Source organism: Ranitomeya imitator, chromosome 3, assembly GCF_032444005.1.
Source record: "Ranitomeya imitator isolate aRanImi1 chromosome 3, aRanImi1.pri, whole genome shotgun sequence".
In the NCBI taxonomy this organism is placed as follows: domain Eukaryota; kingdom Metazoa; phylum Chordata; class Amphibia; order Anura; family Dendrobatidae; genus Ranitomeya; species Ranitomeya imitator.
Window position 1 is genome coordinate 636169781 of NC_091284.1, and position 15596 is coordinate 636185376.

General features: G+C 44.8%; 2 protein-coding genes across 2 annotated transcripts; one reads left to right on the forward strand and one right to left on the reverse strand.

The window, feature by feature from the left end:
- Positions 1-4852: 4852 nt before the first annotated feature.
- LOC138670644 (uncharacterized) lies at positions 4853-7363 on the forward strand. Its single transcript, XM_069758175.1, has 4 exons — positions 4853-5054; positions 5515-5618; positions 5717-5863; positions 6334-7363. The coding sequence occupies exons 1-4, from the start codon at positions 4872-4874 to the stop codon at positions 7253-7255; spliced, it is 1356 nt and encodes a 451-aa protein (XP_069614276.1). The 5' UTR covers positions 4853-4871; the 3' UTR covers positions 7256-7363.
- A 157-nt stretch (positions 7364-7520) lies between these two features.
- Positions 7521-12394, reverse strand: LOC138670645 (uncharacterized). The gene is made up of 4 exons (XM_069758176.1): positions 12334-12394; positions 8764-8905; positions 8508-8658; positions 7521-8427 (listed from the first exon to the last, which is right to left on the reverse strand). Exons 1-4 carry the CDS (start codon positions 12382-12384, stop codon positions 8127-8129), a joined length of 645 nt encoding a protein of 214 aa, XP_069614277.1. The 5' UTR covers positions 12385-12394; the 3' UTR covers positions 7521-8126.
- Positions 12395-15596: the final 3202 nt, after the last annotated feature.

Consider the following 15596-nt stretch of genomic DNA (forward strand, 5'->3'; position numbering starts at 1 on the left):
ACTACATGTTAGGGCTAGCGGAACGCACAAAATAATAAGAAAGATAGAGTAAGGTGTGTTCGCAGCCCGGGGTCCACCGTGCAGAGATGGAACCTGCTGCCAAGTAATGATGGACTATATGGCGGTACAATGTGGATACACACACGGGTTAACTTCACCCTGTGTGAAAGAAGCAAACCCTGTTGCATCACAGGGCCGCGGTACTGCACCAAGAGCGCAAGCAAGGAGTCCCAGAACTCAATCCCAAGACACAGGATTTGAGTTCATATAGACCTCTTGCGCTTGACACCGCAACTGGGGTGTCAGAGTGAAAGAAATAATAATAATAAAGATGCATGAGAGTGCGTGCGGTGCCGCACTGGCGGAAGCAACTAACCACCCAGGCTTGGGTCAGGAAAGCACTGTGAAAGCGCACGGCACCGCACTGGTGGTCACAGCAATTAGACGCTGTTTTGTGTGTTACGTGCTGATGGCTAAGTCGGGTGCTAGATAGCAATCATCCACCTTACGCGAGCAGTCATACACAAGGGAGGTGATAATCAATGAACGACTTTCCCACATCAACACACACACGTTTACAAGTTTACACTAGCGCATGGCTGTGCGGTCATGCAAACCTTTTATAGCTGCAGCATGTACAGGACCTTCCCAGAAGGATCAATGGGAGGCTGTCACAGAAGTTGAGCACCTTCAGGACCTTCCTGGAAGACCTATGGGATCTACTGCAGTATCTGAGTATGTGACCCTCGATCTCCAACGGGAGATCTTGCCATGGGCATGCTCCGAAGGGGAAAAGCAGGACTTAGTCCCAAAAGCGTCTGCTCGCCACTGCCCAGCACTGGCTTCAATGGCAGAAGCTGGAAAAGCAGCAGTACCAATATGCACAGAGTGAGACTGAGCAAGACGCTGGGACCGACGTCTCCGCTGAGCAGATGCCACTGTGGCTGGAGGAGAATGGGAGACCACAGTGGAGATGGTTCGAGATTCCCCATGTGCAGAGGCGGGAACTCGACACCTAACATTACCCCTCCTAGGGCCCCCCAGACCTTGCCACGCTCGAAGGCAGCAATGAGCTGTGGAGCTTGAATGTGTTCAGCAGGCTCCCAGGACCTGTCCTCTGGGCCATAACCCTTCCAATCCACCAAAAAGAATTTTTTCCCACGTACCACCTTGCACCCCAAAATAGCGTTCACCTCATAATCATCCGTAGACGATGATGTCCGGGCAGATGACTCGGAAAACGGAGACATGTATACGGGCTTCAAGAGGGACACATGAAAGGTGTCGGTGATACCCAGGTATGGAGGAAGGGCCAGACGGTAGACCACAGGGTTAACCTGTTCGAGGACCTTGTAGATACCCAAGTAGCGAGGTGCAAACTTAGTGGACTCAACATGCAGCCTGATGTTATGGGCAGAGAGCCACACTATGTCGCCAGGAGCAAAGGTTGGGACCGGGGCACCGATGAGCATAGGCAGAGGACCTCATTCTCTCCTTGGAGACCCAAATGGCATCCTGAGTGCGGTCCCAAATATCCCATGCCTCCACAGCCCAGTCTGCCACCCTGGAGTCGGTGGAAGACACGGGCATGGGCACAGGGACACGTGGATGCTGGCCGTAATTTGAGAGGAATGGAGTCTGACTAGTGGAGTTGGCTACGGCGTTGTTAAGCGCAAACTCTGCCCACGGTAGCAAGGATGCCCAGTCATCCTGCCTGGCAGAAACAAAATGTCGTAAATGTGTAACCAGGGTCTGGTTGGCCCTCTCTACCAACCCATTCGTCTCGGGATGATATGCCGAAGAGAGATTCAACTCAATACTAAGTAGACGACAAAGCTCTCTCCAGAATTGAGACACAAACTGGGGACCCCGGTCACTGACAATTTTGTCCGGCATACCGTGTAGGCGAAAGATATGTTTGATGAACAACGCAACCAGAGACTGTGCAGAAGGTAGCCGTGGAAGAGTATTTTAATATTCTTCGTTTAACCATACTTAGTACTTACCATTCTTCAGCGCCTGCAAACAACATAAAATAATAAACCGTATACTACCTGTCCGCCGTAGTCCAATTAATAACGAATGTCCCACGATGATCTCCCCTATAGAACAGTGACATCAGGTGATGTCACTGCTCTATAGGACCCTCTGTGACACACTGACAGGAGACAATGGCTCTGGCAGTGCATCACTGAGGTTACTATAGTTCAAAGTCTCACTTTATGGCAATTGCTGCATGGGAAAATTTCTCACACAGCAATGCCAAAAGTGAGACTAGGGACTATTTTTTTTTACAGCGGCAGAGGAATACAGTGCGGAAGGATACCTTCCTCCTGTCATTGTGTTCCTGGAGCCCCTAGAGAGTGGTCGCCTCAGCTGATGCTGCCGTTCTCCACAGGAGATCGTCGTGGGACACTCATGGATTTCTGTGGACAGGGAGTATATTGGTTGTTTGTTATTTTAATCTTTTTTACAGGTGACACTGGCTTTTGGGAACAAAATGACAAGCAATGGCGAGTATGTACTCTATGTTTAATGTACTGTATGTCTGTATGAATGCATTGTATGTAATGTATGAATGTACTGTATGTAGTATGTATGTATGTAGTATGTATGTATGTTTTTTTTGCTTCATTCAACACATTAGCCAGATGATGGGACTACTACCGTCCCATTATTGGCTAATGTGTCAATCACTGTCACAGTAGCAGGCATCTCTTGTAGTCCCATCGGATGATGCCTGCACACACGCACAGACCCCTGGCAGCCTGCACCAAGCCCCGGCAGCCCGCACAGAGCCCCGGCAGGCCCGTAGTCCCATCGGACGATGCCTGCACACACGCACAGACCCCTGGCAGCCTGCACCAAGCCCCGGCAGCTTGCACAGAGCCCCGGCAGGCTCGTACAGTTCCCCGGCAGCCCACACAGAGCCCCAGCAGCCCGCACAGAGCCCTGGCAGCCCGCACAGAGCACCCGCAACCCGCACAGAGCCCCAGTAGACCCGTACAGACCCCCGGCAGCCTGCACAGAGCCCTGGCAGCCCACACAGAGCCCCGGTAGGCCCGTACAGACCCCTGGCAGCCTGCACAGAGCCCCAGGAGGCCCGTACAGAGCCCCGGCAACCCGCACAGAGCCCCGGCAGCCCACACAGAGCCCCGGCAGGCCCGCACAGAGCCACGGCAGCCCGCACAGAGCCCCGGCAGCCCGCACAGAGCCCCGGCAACCTTCACAGAGCCCCAGTAGGCCAGTACAGACCCCCGGCAGCCCACACAGAGCCTCGGCAGCAGCACAGAGCCCGGTAGCCTGCACAGAGCCTCGGTAGGCCCGTACAGATCTCCGGCAGCCCGCACAGAGCCCCGACAGGCCCGCTCAGAGCCCCTGCAGCCCACACAGGCCCCGCCCGCACACACAGACATGCTCAGTGTCTGCCCATGCACCGCCCACACTCTTCCCCCCTCTGGAACATGATGTAGAAGGACAGAAAGGGCTTATTTACATTCCGATAATTGTGTCCCATTGACTTGCATTGGTATCGGGTATCGGCGATATCCGATATTATTTGGTTTGGATATCGGCCGATCCAGTCCGATACCGATACTTCTGGATATTGGAAGGTATCGCTCAACACTACTGATGAAGCGAAATAACCAACTCCAAAAAAAAGTTTATGGCAAGTTACAGAGTGTGAGACTCAGGACAGTTCCTAAACATATCACACTGGTACATGCATCTAAAGTAGTTTTAACTAGTTATGGTTATGTGGGCAGCAATGACACTTTTTTATTGGATTTATTTTAAAGAACAAGCATTCTATAATTATAAAATAAAACATTTATTATCTATTAGCATCTGTTATCTACATTTTTATTGTTTTGTATTTCTCATTTCACTTGGTCTTCATATTCTTCCATTTCCATTTATTATGATGGTTATGCTTTCTGCACATGGCAAATTTGCTTGCTCTCTTTTATATCAGCAAAATAAAAAACAACATTGTTTTCTTTAGTTGATGGTATAAATCAACATCATTATATTTCTTACAGGGGAGCTGCAATAGATGCTAAAATTTTGTGTCCCAAATGCATAATTTTGCATGGGTTAGCAATGAATAGTGAGCAGCACAATTCATCCCTGTGGGCTCTATTTTCTAGGTCATTAATTCTGTTTACTGCACTCCAAAGAACATTTAAGATTGAACCATATGGATTCATGTAGATTCCATTCAAGACCAAATAATAGGTATGCCCCAAATAATATTGTTTTTAAATTAATCAAAGTTATACATAGTGTCTCATAGTCAGGTACTGAAGTAAAAAATAGATTTTCCTTTGGGATTATGAAAACTGCTCAGTATATTACAGTTCTTTATTTATGCTAAATAATAAAAATATTAAGTTATGCTAAAAAGTTAAAGCATTCATGAGTTTTATAAATATTTCATACCTCAGTCAGTGATTTTTATGGTATATGTAGAGCAGTTATACAGTATAATTTAGATTGAAAAAAAACTCATTGATTCTTCCACTTTTGTTTTACCTCCTGTATAAAGATGGTGAGTGAAAGTTTATTTCCAAAATCATATTTATTTGTTTCAAGGAAGTGGAGAACGGCAAATTAATTAGTATTTCTTTCTGTGAATAGAACTGTTAAGGCTATGTTCACACGTTCAGGATTTCCATCCTTTTTTTTTCCTGACTGAAACCGCAGGTCTCTGCAGAAAACGCAGGTGCGTTTTTTGGTGCGTTTTTGGTGCGTTTTTTGGTGCGTTTTTTAGTGCGTTTTTTAGTGCGTTTTTTGATGCAGTTTTGTCTGCAGATTGTCTGTGTTTGACAGAAATAAAGTTTACTGCAGTGGGGGGGAAAAAAAAAAAAATGATGTCATTTCCTTGTCCAACCCTTTTCTTCTTCCATCCTCCATTTTGGAACTTACACATCAAAATGAGTGGACGTGCAGAGCGTCGTCCAGATGACAGCCCACGGATCCAGCTCCGCACGCCACACCGGATTGCGATCCTGGGGTTGATGCTTCTAATTTTGAATCGACATGCATGTCAGGTAAGCAGATGTCTGTTTGTTTTATATATTGGGTTATGGGTACTTGTCCACATTCTGGAAACGTTGTATGTTTGGCGCTGCGTGTGGCCGCAGCGCCAAACATGCAGCGTCCACATGTCAGCATACTGGAGGTGATGTCATGAAATCACGTGTCCACTGTGTGTCATCCGTCAGCCCTGCGACTCCGGACATGCTGCGCGTCTTTTATGATCACAGCATGTCTGTGTTCCTTGTTGTGAAACTGCGGCTCCGCAATGAATAAAACAGGGCCCTATGCGTCGGGTGTGATGATGCTGGATTTGTACAATGAACACATCTGGCATCATTGCGTACTAGAATGGGGTGGGCCTTCCTGAATGTGGACACGTATCCTTACATAATCGACATTGTTTTCCTTGCATGTTTGATATATTTTTCTAATTGTTGTGTTTACGAAATATTTTTTTATTTTTCTATTTAGCGGCGGCAGAGAAGACGTGTGCAGAAACGATTGTGGGTGCACCCGCTTGTAGAAGACCGAACTGAGAAGGGGCACTTTCATGTGCTGTACAATGATTTGAGGAGGTAAGTAGAAATATATAGACTAATATGACTAATTTACCTTTTTTGGCTAGCAATACTTGTGAAGTAACCCTTTTTTGTTGTTCTTTTGCAATTTTCAGATATCCTGAAAAATTTATATCGTTTTGTCGGTTACCAATTATTGCCTTTGACAGACTGCTTACCATCCTGGCACCCCATTTAACACTGCAAGACACGGTAATGAGGAAGTCCATCTCTGCTGAAGAAAGGCTGCTCATCACCTTGCGGTAAGTAACAATTTTTGGGGGGAATGTTGTTAGGTCTGTATTTTACTTGTGTGTGTGTCCAGTATGTGTGATTAAACCCACCCAGTCCTCTTGTTGGACAGGGGGCACACATACACACACACACGTGAGATACGGGCGAGTGTTGCATGGTAAACCCCGGCTCTGCCGCCTGCACTCTGGAGCGGAGTCTGCACCCACATACCAATACATGGAGCCGCACGCTCCACAACGGAGTGCATGCAGCAGGTCCGGGGATTACCATGCAACACTTGGTCATATCTCGCATGCGTGTGTGCACAAGTCCCATCAGGCCTTTTATTAATGTTTTTTACACCCTTTGTGTTGTGCTGGGTGTTAATGCCAGCATTATTGAATGGTGCTGGACGCATATAATAGCGGCCTTAACTTGTGACATGTTGTAATTACCTTTTTGTGTGACATTTCTAATTTTCTTTTTTGTTTCTTTTCAGATTTTTGGCCACAGGAGAGAGCTATACATCCCTGCACCTCCAATTTAGAGTTGGTAAATCTACCATCTCTAACATTGTGAGGTGTACATGTACCGTCATCTGGCAGAAGTTGCAGCCCATGGTGATGCCTTCCCCAACCGAGGAGACTTGGCTGCAGGTTGCAGCAGGCTTTCAGTCTGTGGCCAATTTCCCAAACTGCATAGGTGCAGTCGATGGTAAACATGTTCGGGTTCAGCAGCCACCACGATCAGGATCACGCTTCTTTAATTATAAGAAGTATTTTTCAGTGGTCCTGATGGTGGTGGCTGATGCCCATTACAAATTTGTTGCCATTGACGTTGGTGCCTATGGTAGTACTGGGGATTCTCGGGTGTTGCGAACGTCACAGATTGGGATGCAAATTCTTCGAGATGGCGGCACGCTCCCAGCCCCACGACCTTTGCCGGGTTCCACACATCCAGTGCCGTTCGTGATGGTATCGGATGAGGCGTTTCCCTTAACGACAACCCTGCTGCGCCCATACCCACGAAGGGGACTGGATGCCCGACGGAGGATTTTTAATTATCGGCTGAGTCGTGCACGCAGATATGTGGAATGCACCTTTGGGATCATGACTAGTCAGTGGAGGATCTTTCACACTGCCATTCAGTTGGACACAGACACCGTTGATGCTGTGATAAAGGCTTGCTGTGTACTCCACAACTATGCTCGTGAATACAACACTGACGTTGATGTGGAGTACCAGCAGCCAGTATTTAATCCAGTTGACAACGGGGGTCTGGGTAGGCCGTCCAACTCTGGTGTGCGTGTGAGAGAATCCTTCACTGACTACTTTATGAGTCCTGAAGGTGCCGTGCACTGGCAATACTCCTGTGCTGGTGTTGAGCAGCCTGACCAGCAGAGAAGGATGCATCTACACTGACCCCCCCAGAAATGTTGCCGACATCGCTGATAACAGTTTTGACAACATCCCGAAGAATGAGAAACGCCAGCAACCAACACAAAAGTTTGAAAAAAAAATTTTTTGTTTCATGTTCCCAAAAAAACTGTGTTAAATAATTGATTGCAATATCAATAAAAAATCTATTTGGGTGTAATTAGTTTTTTTTTGTTTTTTTTGGCTACAAAAATTTTGGTGTTTTATGAAAATAATAGCAGTATGACGTATACAATTGTTAACACATCAACACATAAACCACTAATTGATAGCCCATAAACCCAGGATAGCGGCCTTGACCGCATTGTAATAAAGAAGAGAATAGTATGTTTGAAATATAATATATTTAAAAGAACACAAATTCTTTGCAATATTTACAAAAGATTTTTCAATTAGAAAAAACAAAAAAAAAGCCCCTTTCAAAGCCAACCGGCAACTGGAGCTAAAAAACAAACCAAAAAAAACTCGGTGCCACTGAAAATTTTTGCCCATGTTCAATTCAGAAAAGTATATTCTGGAGAATAGAGGAAATTTGATCCCTCTGATTGATATGGTGCTCCCCCCATATGCTGCGAACTTCCTCTATCTCCAGAAGTAACTTGGCTGTGGGCCAAATACTGGGGTCTGGTAGCTTGTGTTTCCGGTGTTCGGTGTCGGGGCCTGAAAAGTCCCAACACCCCCATCAGAACTTCATTGTATGGAGATATCGGAGCAGGGTCCTCCAGAGCAGTGAGGGACATCTGGACCATGGACATGAAAAGAGATTGTCTATCCGGTGGCAGGGAGCGTGTTTTTCTTGCCACAGTTAGTGCGAAGGAGTCGCAGTGGTCATCAGAACTAGATTTTTTTAATAGATCTAACGTGTCGCAAGCGATTTGGACAGTTTGGTCATCTTGGTTTTTCTTTGTTTTTTTTTTTTTTTCTCTGCTGCCACCGGATAGACAGCTCTCTTCTCCACTCTCACAGCTTCTGCGGAATCAGATGCTTCAGCAGCTGCTGAACTAGATGTTGATGCAGCAGCTGCTGAAGTGGATGCTGATTCAGCAGAAGCTGTGGGAGTGGAGGTAGAGATGGTCCCTCCCACTCCAGAGGAACTGCCTGCTCCATCCTCTTTGTCGCTGTCCTCCAAATCAGCTACCGACATGTTTCCTTCCGTCCTGTTGGAGAAAAAAAAAACATCAATTTTTCGCACAACATATTATATTTAAATAATCATGTGGAGTGGATTTTAACTTACTTTCTCAATGTCCTACTGGACACAAGAAACTGCAGCTCTTCGCTAAATGGAAATTTACTTTTGCTCGGCGAAGAGCCACTCTTAGAACATTCGTTCAGGAACTTCGTGAAACGGTCTCTGATTGAGCGCCAACGTTTCCTCACATCGTTATCTACCAAAAAAAGGTTACAAAATACAACAACATTTTTTGTGAGATCTAAACAAATTATATTTTTAATATACTCAAGGTTTACTAAATAAATTTAATTAAAATTACCAATTTGCTGCTGTGTACTCCCTGGATACTTGTCCCAATCTGGGATAAGGTCTCGTACAATTTTGGTCCAGGCTAGTTCCCGGAAACATTTATCCTTGTAGGATTCATCGGCTGGGTCCCACAAGGCCGGATAATCCCGAACCTACAATAAATACAATAGTGTCATCTCATAATCTATAGCGCGACCAAGTAATGTTACACAATTGCTGGAAATATTTCAAAGTAACCCCTAATAACTAGTGTTGAGCGATACCGTCCGATACTTGAAAGTATCGGTATCGGATAGTATCGGCCGATACCCGAAAAATATCGGATATCGCCGATACCGATATCCGATACCAATACAAGTCAATGGGACATCAAGTATCGGAATGTATCCTCATGGATCCCAGGGTCTGAAGGAGAGGAAACTCTCCTTCAGGCCCTGGGATCCATATTAAAGTGTAAAATAAAGAATTAAAATAAAAAATATTGTTATATTCACCTCTCCGGCGGCCCCTGGACATCAGCGGGAGGATCCGGCGTCCGGCACGGCTTCTTTCTTCAAAATGCGCGCCTTCAGGACCTGTGGAATGACGTCCCGGCTTCTGATTGGTCGTGTGCCGCCCATGTGACCGCCACGCGACCAATCAGAAGCCGCGACGTCATTCCTCAGCTAAAGTCCTAGAATGAGCGCCTTCTAGGACCTGAGGAATGACGTCGCGGCTTCTGATTGGTCGCGTGGCGGTCACATGGGCGGCACGCGACCAATCAGAAGCCGGGACGTCATTCCACAGGTCCTGAAGGCGCGCATTTTGAAGAAAGAAGCCGTGCCGGACGCCGGATCCTCCCGCTGATGTCCAGGGGCCGCCGGAGAGGTGAATATAACAATATTTTTTATTTTAATTCTTTATTTTACACTTCCGATACCGATACCCGATATCACAAAAATATCGGATCTCGGTATCGGAATTCCGATACCGCAAGTATCGGCCGATACCCGATACTTGCGGTATCGGAATGCTCAACACTACTAATAACTGAACACAAGCACAAACTGAAAACACAAACACCAATAAAAACGCTTGTGTGCAGTTGTTTTACCACTAGCTCTGTCGCCGTCAATCCTGAGTGGTTCGTGCGACAATCAACAACATTCATTAAAAAACACACTATAAACTGAAATAGTTAGGGTAGGGTTAGGGCTCATAACCCTAAGCAATCTACCCCAAAAGGGATCCTAAACATAACACAACCACAAAAGGGATCCTAACCCTACAGGGATCCTAACCCTAACCCTACAGGGATCCTAACCCTAACCCTACAGGTATCCTAACCCTAACCCTAACCCTAAAGGGATCCTAACCCTAACCCTACAGGGATCCTAACCCTAACCCTAACCCTACAGAGATCCTAACCCTAACCCTAACCCTACAGGGATCCTAACCCTAACCCTAACCCTACAGGGATCCTAACCCTAACCCTAACCCTAAAGGGATCCTAACCCTAACCCTAACCCTACAGGGATCCTAACCCTAACCCTAACCCTAAAGGGATCCTAACCCTAACCCTAATCCTACAGGGATCCTAACCCTAACCCTACAGGGATCCTAACCCTAACCCTAACCCTACAGGGATACTAACCCTAACCCTAACCCTACAGGGATCCTAACCCTAACCCTAACCCTACAGGGATCCTAACCCTAACCCTACAGGGATCCTAACCCTAACCCTAACCCTAAAGGGATCCTAACCCTAACCCTAACCCTACAGGGATACTAACCCTAACCCTAACCCTACAGGGATCCTAACCCTAACCCTAACCCTACAGGGATCCTAACCCTAACCCTAACCCTACAGGGATCCTAACCCTAACCCTAAAGGGATCCTAACCCTAACCCTAACCCTACAGGGATCCTAACCCTAACCCTACAGGGATCCTAACCCTAACCCTACAGAGATCCTAACCCTAACCCTACCCCTAAAGCTATTGTAAGGTGGCATTAAGCACGGTTAGTAATGGCGAGGCGTCAATAAGACGCCGATCAATTATTAATCCTAATAAGGTTTACTATAATATATGTGGACCCCCCTAAAAAAAAAAATGTGTTGGGGTCCCCCTATATTTTTAGGCCAGAAAGGCTAAGCAGACAGCTCTGGGCCAATATTTGACGCCCGGGAAGGGGTTAAAATACCCATGGCTGTTCCCAGGCTATGAATATTAACCCACAGCTGTCTGCGTAGCCTTTCTGGCACTAAAATATAGGGTGACCCGAAAAAAAAAACGTGTTGGGGTCCCCCTATATTTTTAGGCCAGAAAGGCTAAGCAGACAGCTGTGGGCCAATATTTGACGCCCGGGAAGGGGTTAAAATACCCATGGCTGTTCCCAGGCTATGAATATAAGCCCACGGCTGTCTGCGTAGCCTTTCTGGCACTAAAATATAGGGGGCCCCGAAAAAAAAACGTGTTGGGGTCCCCCTATATTTTTAGGCCAGAAAGGCTACGCAGACAGCCATGGGCTTATATTCATAGCCTAGGAAAGGGGCCATGGATATTTGCCCCCCCCTGGCTACAAATATAAGCCCGCAGCCGCCCTGGAAAAGGCGCATCAAAAAGATGCGCCAATTCCGGCACTTAGCCCCTCTCTTCCCACTCCCGTGTAGCGGTGGGATATGGGGTAATGAGGGGTTAATGCCACCTTGCTATTGTAAGGTGGCATTAAGCCCGGTTAATAATGGAGAGGCGTCAATGAGACGCCTATCCATTATTAAGCCAATGAAAGGGTTAAAAAAAAAAACACAAACACTAGAAAAAATATTTTAATGAAATAAAGACACACACTTTTTGACAATTCTTTTATTGCACGCTCAATCCATCCTGAAGACCCTCGACCTGAAAAAAAGGCAAAACAAAAAAACAAATTCATACTCCCTGGCCCTGTCCGCAGAAATCCATCGAGGGTCCCACGAAGATCTTCCATGGAGAACAGACACATCCAGAGATGTGTCTGCTCTCCACGGCTGCAGCAACACACTGACAGGAGCCATAGTTCCTGTCGGTGTGTCACTGCGCATGCGCGAGCGAGTTTACCGGCGGTCATTGACCCCGGTACTCTCGCTTAACGGCAGTGCTGCGTGGGAAAGTTCAACGCAGCTGTACTGCCGTTAACCGAGACGCCGGCGCCATTGAGCTCCGGGACAGTACGCGATACACTGCTAGGAGCTTCGCTCCTGGCAGTGTATCACCGGAGAGCAGGAGATCGGCGTGGGACACTCGGTTATGGATTCTGCGGACAGGGAGTATGGATTTGCTTTATTATTTTGGGATTTTTTCATTGAGGATCGAGGGCTTCGCCTACAAGTGTGGTGTATGGTGAGTATATACTCTATGTTATGTGTTGTATGTACTGTACTGTGTGTCATGTTTGTGTATTGTGTGTTTGTGTTTGGTGTGAACTTTAGTATTGTGCTAAGTCGCCGGACACAGGGACAACTCTCCCATCCTAAATACCGGATGGGAGTAGTAGTCCGATACGGCGACTTAGCACAATAGAGGCATATCGTCGCATGGGGACGGACACACAGACTTACCAAATCAATCAGACGCCCGACATCGATCCCCATGCGACGGTATGCCTCCATAGTGACAGTCTCTTCGTGATACAGTCGGGACCACACACGCCGCCCACGGACTTCCGCCCACGCACTTCCTCCCGCTTCCCCGAACTTCCTGCAGCAGCGGTTCTGCACATCAAACCGCAGTAAAACACGCAGATATATTTTTGATCTGCGTGTTTTACTGCGATTTTGACCTCACAATGGAGGTCTATGGGTGCAGAACCGCTGCGGTTCAGGAAGAAGAATTGACATGCTCCTTCTTTTTTCCGGGAGCTATTCAGCGCGGCTTTTTTTTTACAATTTCCGGACCATGTGCACAGTGTGTCCTGTTTTCCATAGGGTACAGTGTACTGTACCCTGCATGGAAAACAGCTGCGGAACCGCAGCGGCAAAACCGCCGCGGTTCCGCGGTAAAAAACGCACTGTGTGAACATGGCCTAAGACTGGTTCCTTTTTTACCAGCTGCTTCTTCCTTATGATTCCTGTAGGGTTTAGCAAAAACAATGCTTCTATTTTGGCTTTTATCCTAAGTCATATTGCAAGATTCGATTGTGACTTGTAGGATCGCTACTTCCAACAGGTGGCGCTATAGAGTTTAAGTCCTCATTCTCTCTGAAGAGTCAATTTGCATATCTATATTGTCTTATACTTTTAAATGTTTCTAGCATTATTTTTTGCATTTGCAGTCTTAACTTTGATGAGTAAAAAAAGGAAAAATCTTGTACTCCCCTCCTGCACCAGCACTTTCTAATGATGGCGGTGCCAGGTCTCCTGGTGCTTGCATGAAAGTAGTCACTGACCAGCTGTAGTCTTTATTATTTCATGAGAGCAGACTTCCGCTCTTACTGAATATTGACAAGCAGCAGGTATAGCTGCTGCTAGAAGTAATGTTTCCACCCTTCCAGTATCATCCATATAGTCTTCACCATCATTTTATGATACTTCATGGGATTAACGGTTCATAGTTCTCAAACACTAATAATAGAGATTGAAATTTCCATGTGTCTTCACTTATAATTAATATAATGGTATAAAATGTCTTCATCATGAGCAATAGGATTCTTTTAATGCATTCTATGATCTTAAAAGCTCTTATTGTCCACTAAAAACATAAGGATACGATACGATACGATACACTTTATTGATCCCGTGGGAAATTATGGTATCACAGCAGCACGACTTAAATCATAAAAAACATAAAGGAATTACATAGTTGACATGACAGTTGAAAGCTGATAAAATCTTTTAACAAAACATTACAATAAATTAATATAGATTTGTGAATGGCTTGGTATAATTAGCAAAATGGATATAAGAAAAGCTTTGATACAGTAAGAATTGATCTTTAAATCTGAAATTTTGAGCTTGTAGGAAGGATAAGCTTCCTACAGATGGTAACATTAACCTTAAAATTGTTTAGGTTCTTACTATTTTTGAAGAGGTTTGTTTATTCAAAGCTGAAAGTTAAACTCTTTAGCCAATATACCATGGGAACTACTGGAAAAAAAGAGAAGCAATAAAAATAGTAATGTTAAAAATCGACATTAGGTTAAATACATTACAACTAGTATTCATATGAGCATTAAATATAGAAATCCAAATGTAAATAGCTTGTTTTTTTATGTTAAAAAGATAAAAAATAAATATAAATAAATATACACTTTGCAACATTAAAATTGTAACATCAAGGGGAAAATCATTAAATGATGAAAAGTTCAGGGTCAATTGATGTGTTAATATTATGAAAATGATGAAAAATGAAAACAAAAGTTTCAAGATATCTCGATTTATTCACCATTGTGCATAGGTGCCATTCACAAAAATGCTTGCACTTACACACCTTGGCATGCTATCTGTGAGGTTTAAATTGTTGTCTGACAAATTTATTGCCTTGTTTGGGCATACAGATCATTAAAATCCACTGCTGTCAATTGCTGACTAATGAGGTACAAGATCTCCTTAATGGGAGGCAAAGGATGCTACAGACCATGATAGCATATCTATCTAGGTACTAGTATTGGTCACACTTTGTTACACTGCATGCACCTTCCCTGTGTAGAGCGAGCTCAGCAGTTGAGCCTGCTCCATACACCCTGGTTTGCTCCATGATATCCATATCCATAAAGAAGCATTAAGGGAATAATTAAAGTGACAAGTTTTTATGAAACTATCTTGAATGCTGGTTCATGATTCAACTTCATTAGTTCACTGAGGATAGCTGAAGGAATCAATGAATTACAGTTTCAGGACAACTACGCGGATTGCCTTATCTTATAATATAAATTAACTACCATATAGCACAAATTCAAGTTAGTGGGGTTGGATGCAGTTCCTAGTATAGTTGAGAGGAGCAAAGCCACTATGCAGGGAAAAATGCTAAGAATACTAGAATTGCAGCAAGAGATAATCAGATCAAACTGTAGAAGGAAGAGTTTGAGTTGAATTAGCTGAAATTTGTGGTTTCCCATATTTTCAGTTTTGATTTGTGGTTCCCAAAATTAAACTGTACTGGCAAATTTATCCCACTGCCGAAGCATTACAGAGTGGGCTAATGTATTTTTAAGTGGCTGTGTGGGGTTTACAATAATGTCTTGCCGCCATGACATTTAGTGGATCATCATACTTTGTACAGTGGTGGTTGTTACCTGGGTCATCACAGATCAACAGTTCGCAGTGGAGCTCAGTTTGTACATCATAATCGTATTCCATTTCCAAAGTCACAGAGTAACTCTCTCTCTCTTGTAAAGTGTAAGCTCTTATTATCAGCAGAGTCCGCTCTCTCCTGTGTAGTGTGTAAGCACTTATGGGCAGCAAGGTCCTTTCCTAAAGAATGTAAAGAATGCAAGCTCTTATGGTCAGTAGTGTTTTCTATCTATCTATCTATCTATCTATCTATCTATCTACCTATCTATCTATCTATCTATCTATCTATCTATCTATCTATCTAAATATCTAGACAAAACTGAAGACACCACTCCCAAAATAGAAAATTGGAAAAATGTAACAGCCCATTATGAGGGCACTGTTTTGGTCCAATTGAGGAGTGCTACCTCCATTTTTGTATGTAAAGTATACTGAAGGATTGGTTTATGCCTGGGAGACACTCCACCCCTGCCTTGATTTTTTTTACTCTATCTATCTATCTATCTTCTCTCCCCATGTGTATTTTCCGAGCAATTAAAACCTTTTTCGAAATTGAGAATTATGCAAACTTATTCACAGTGAATAAAATTTGG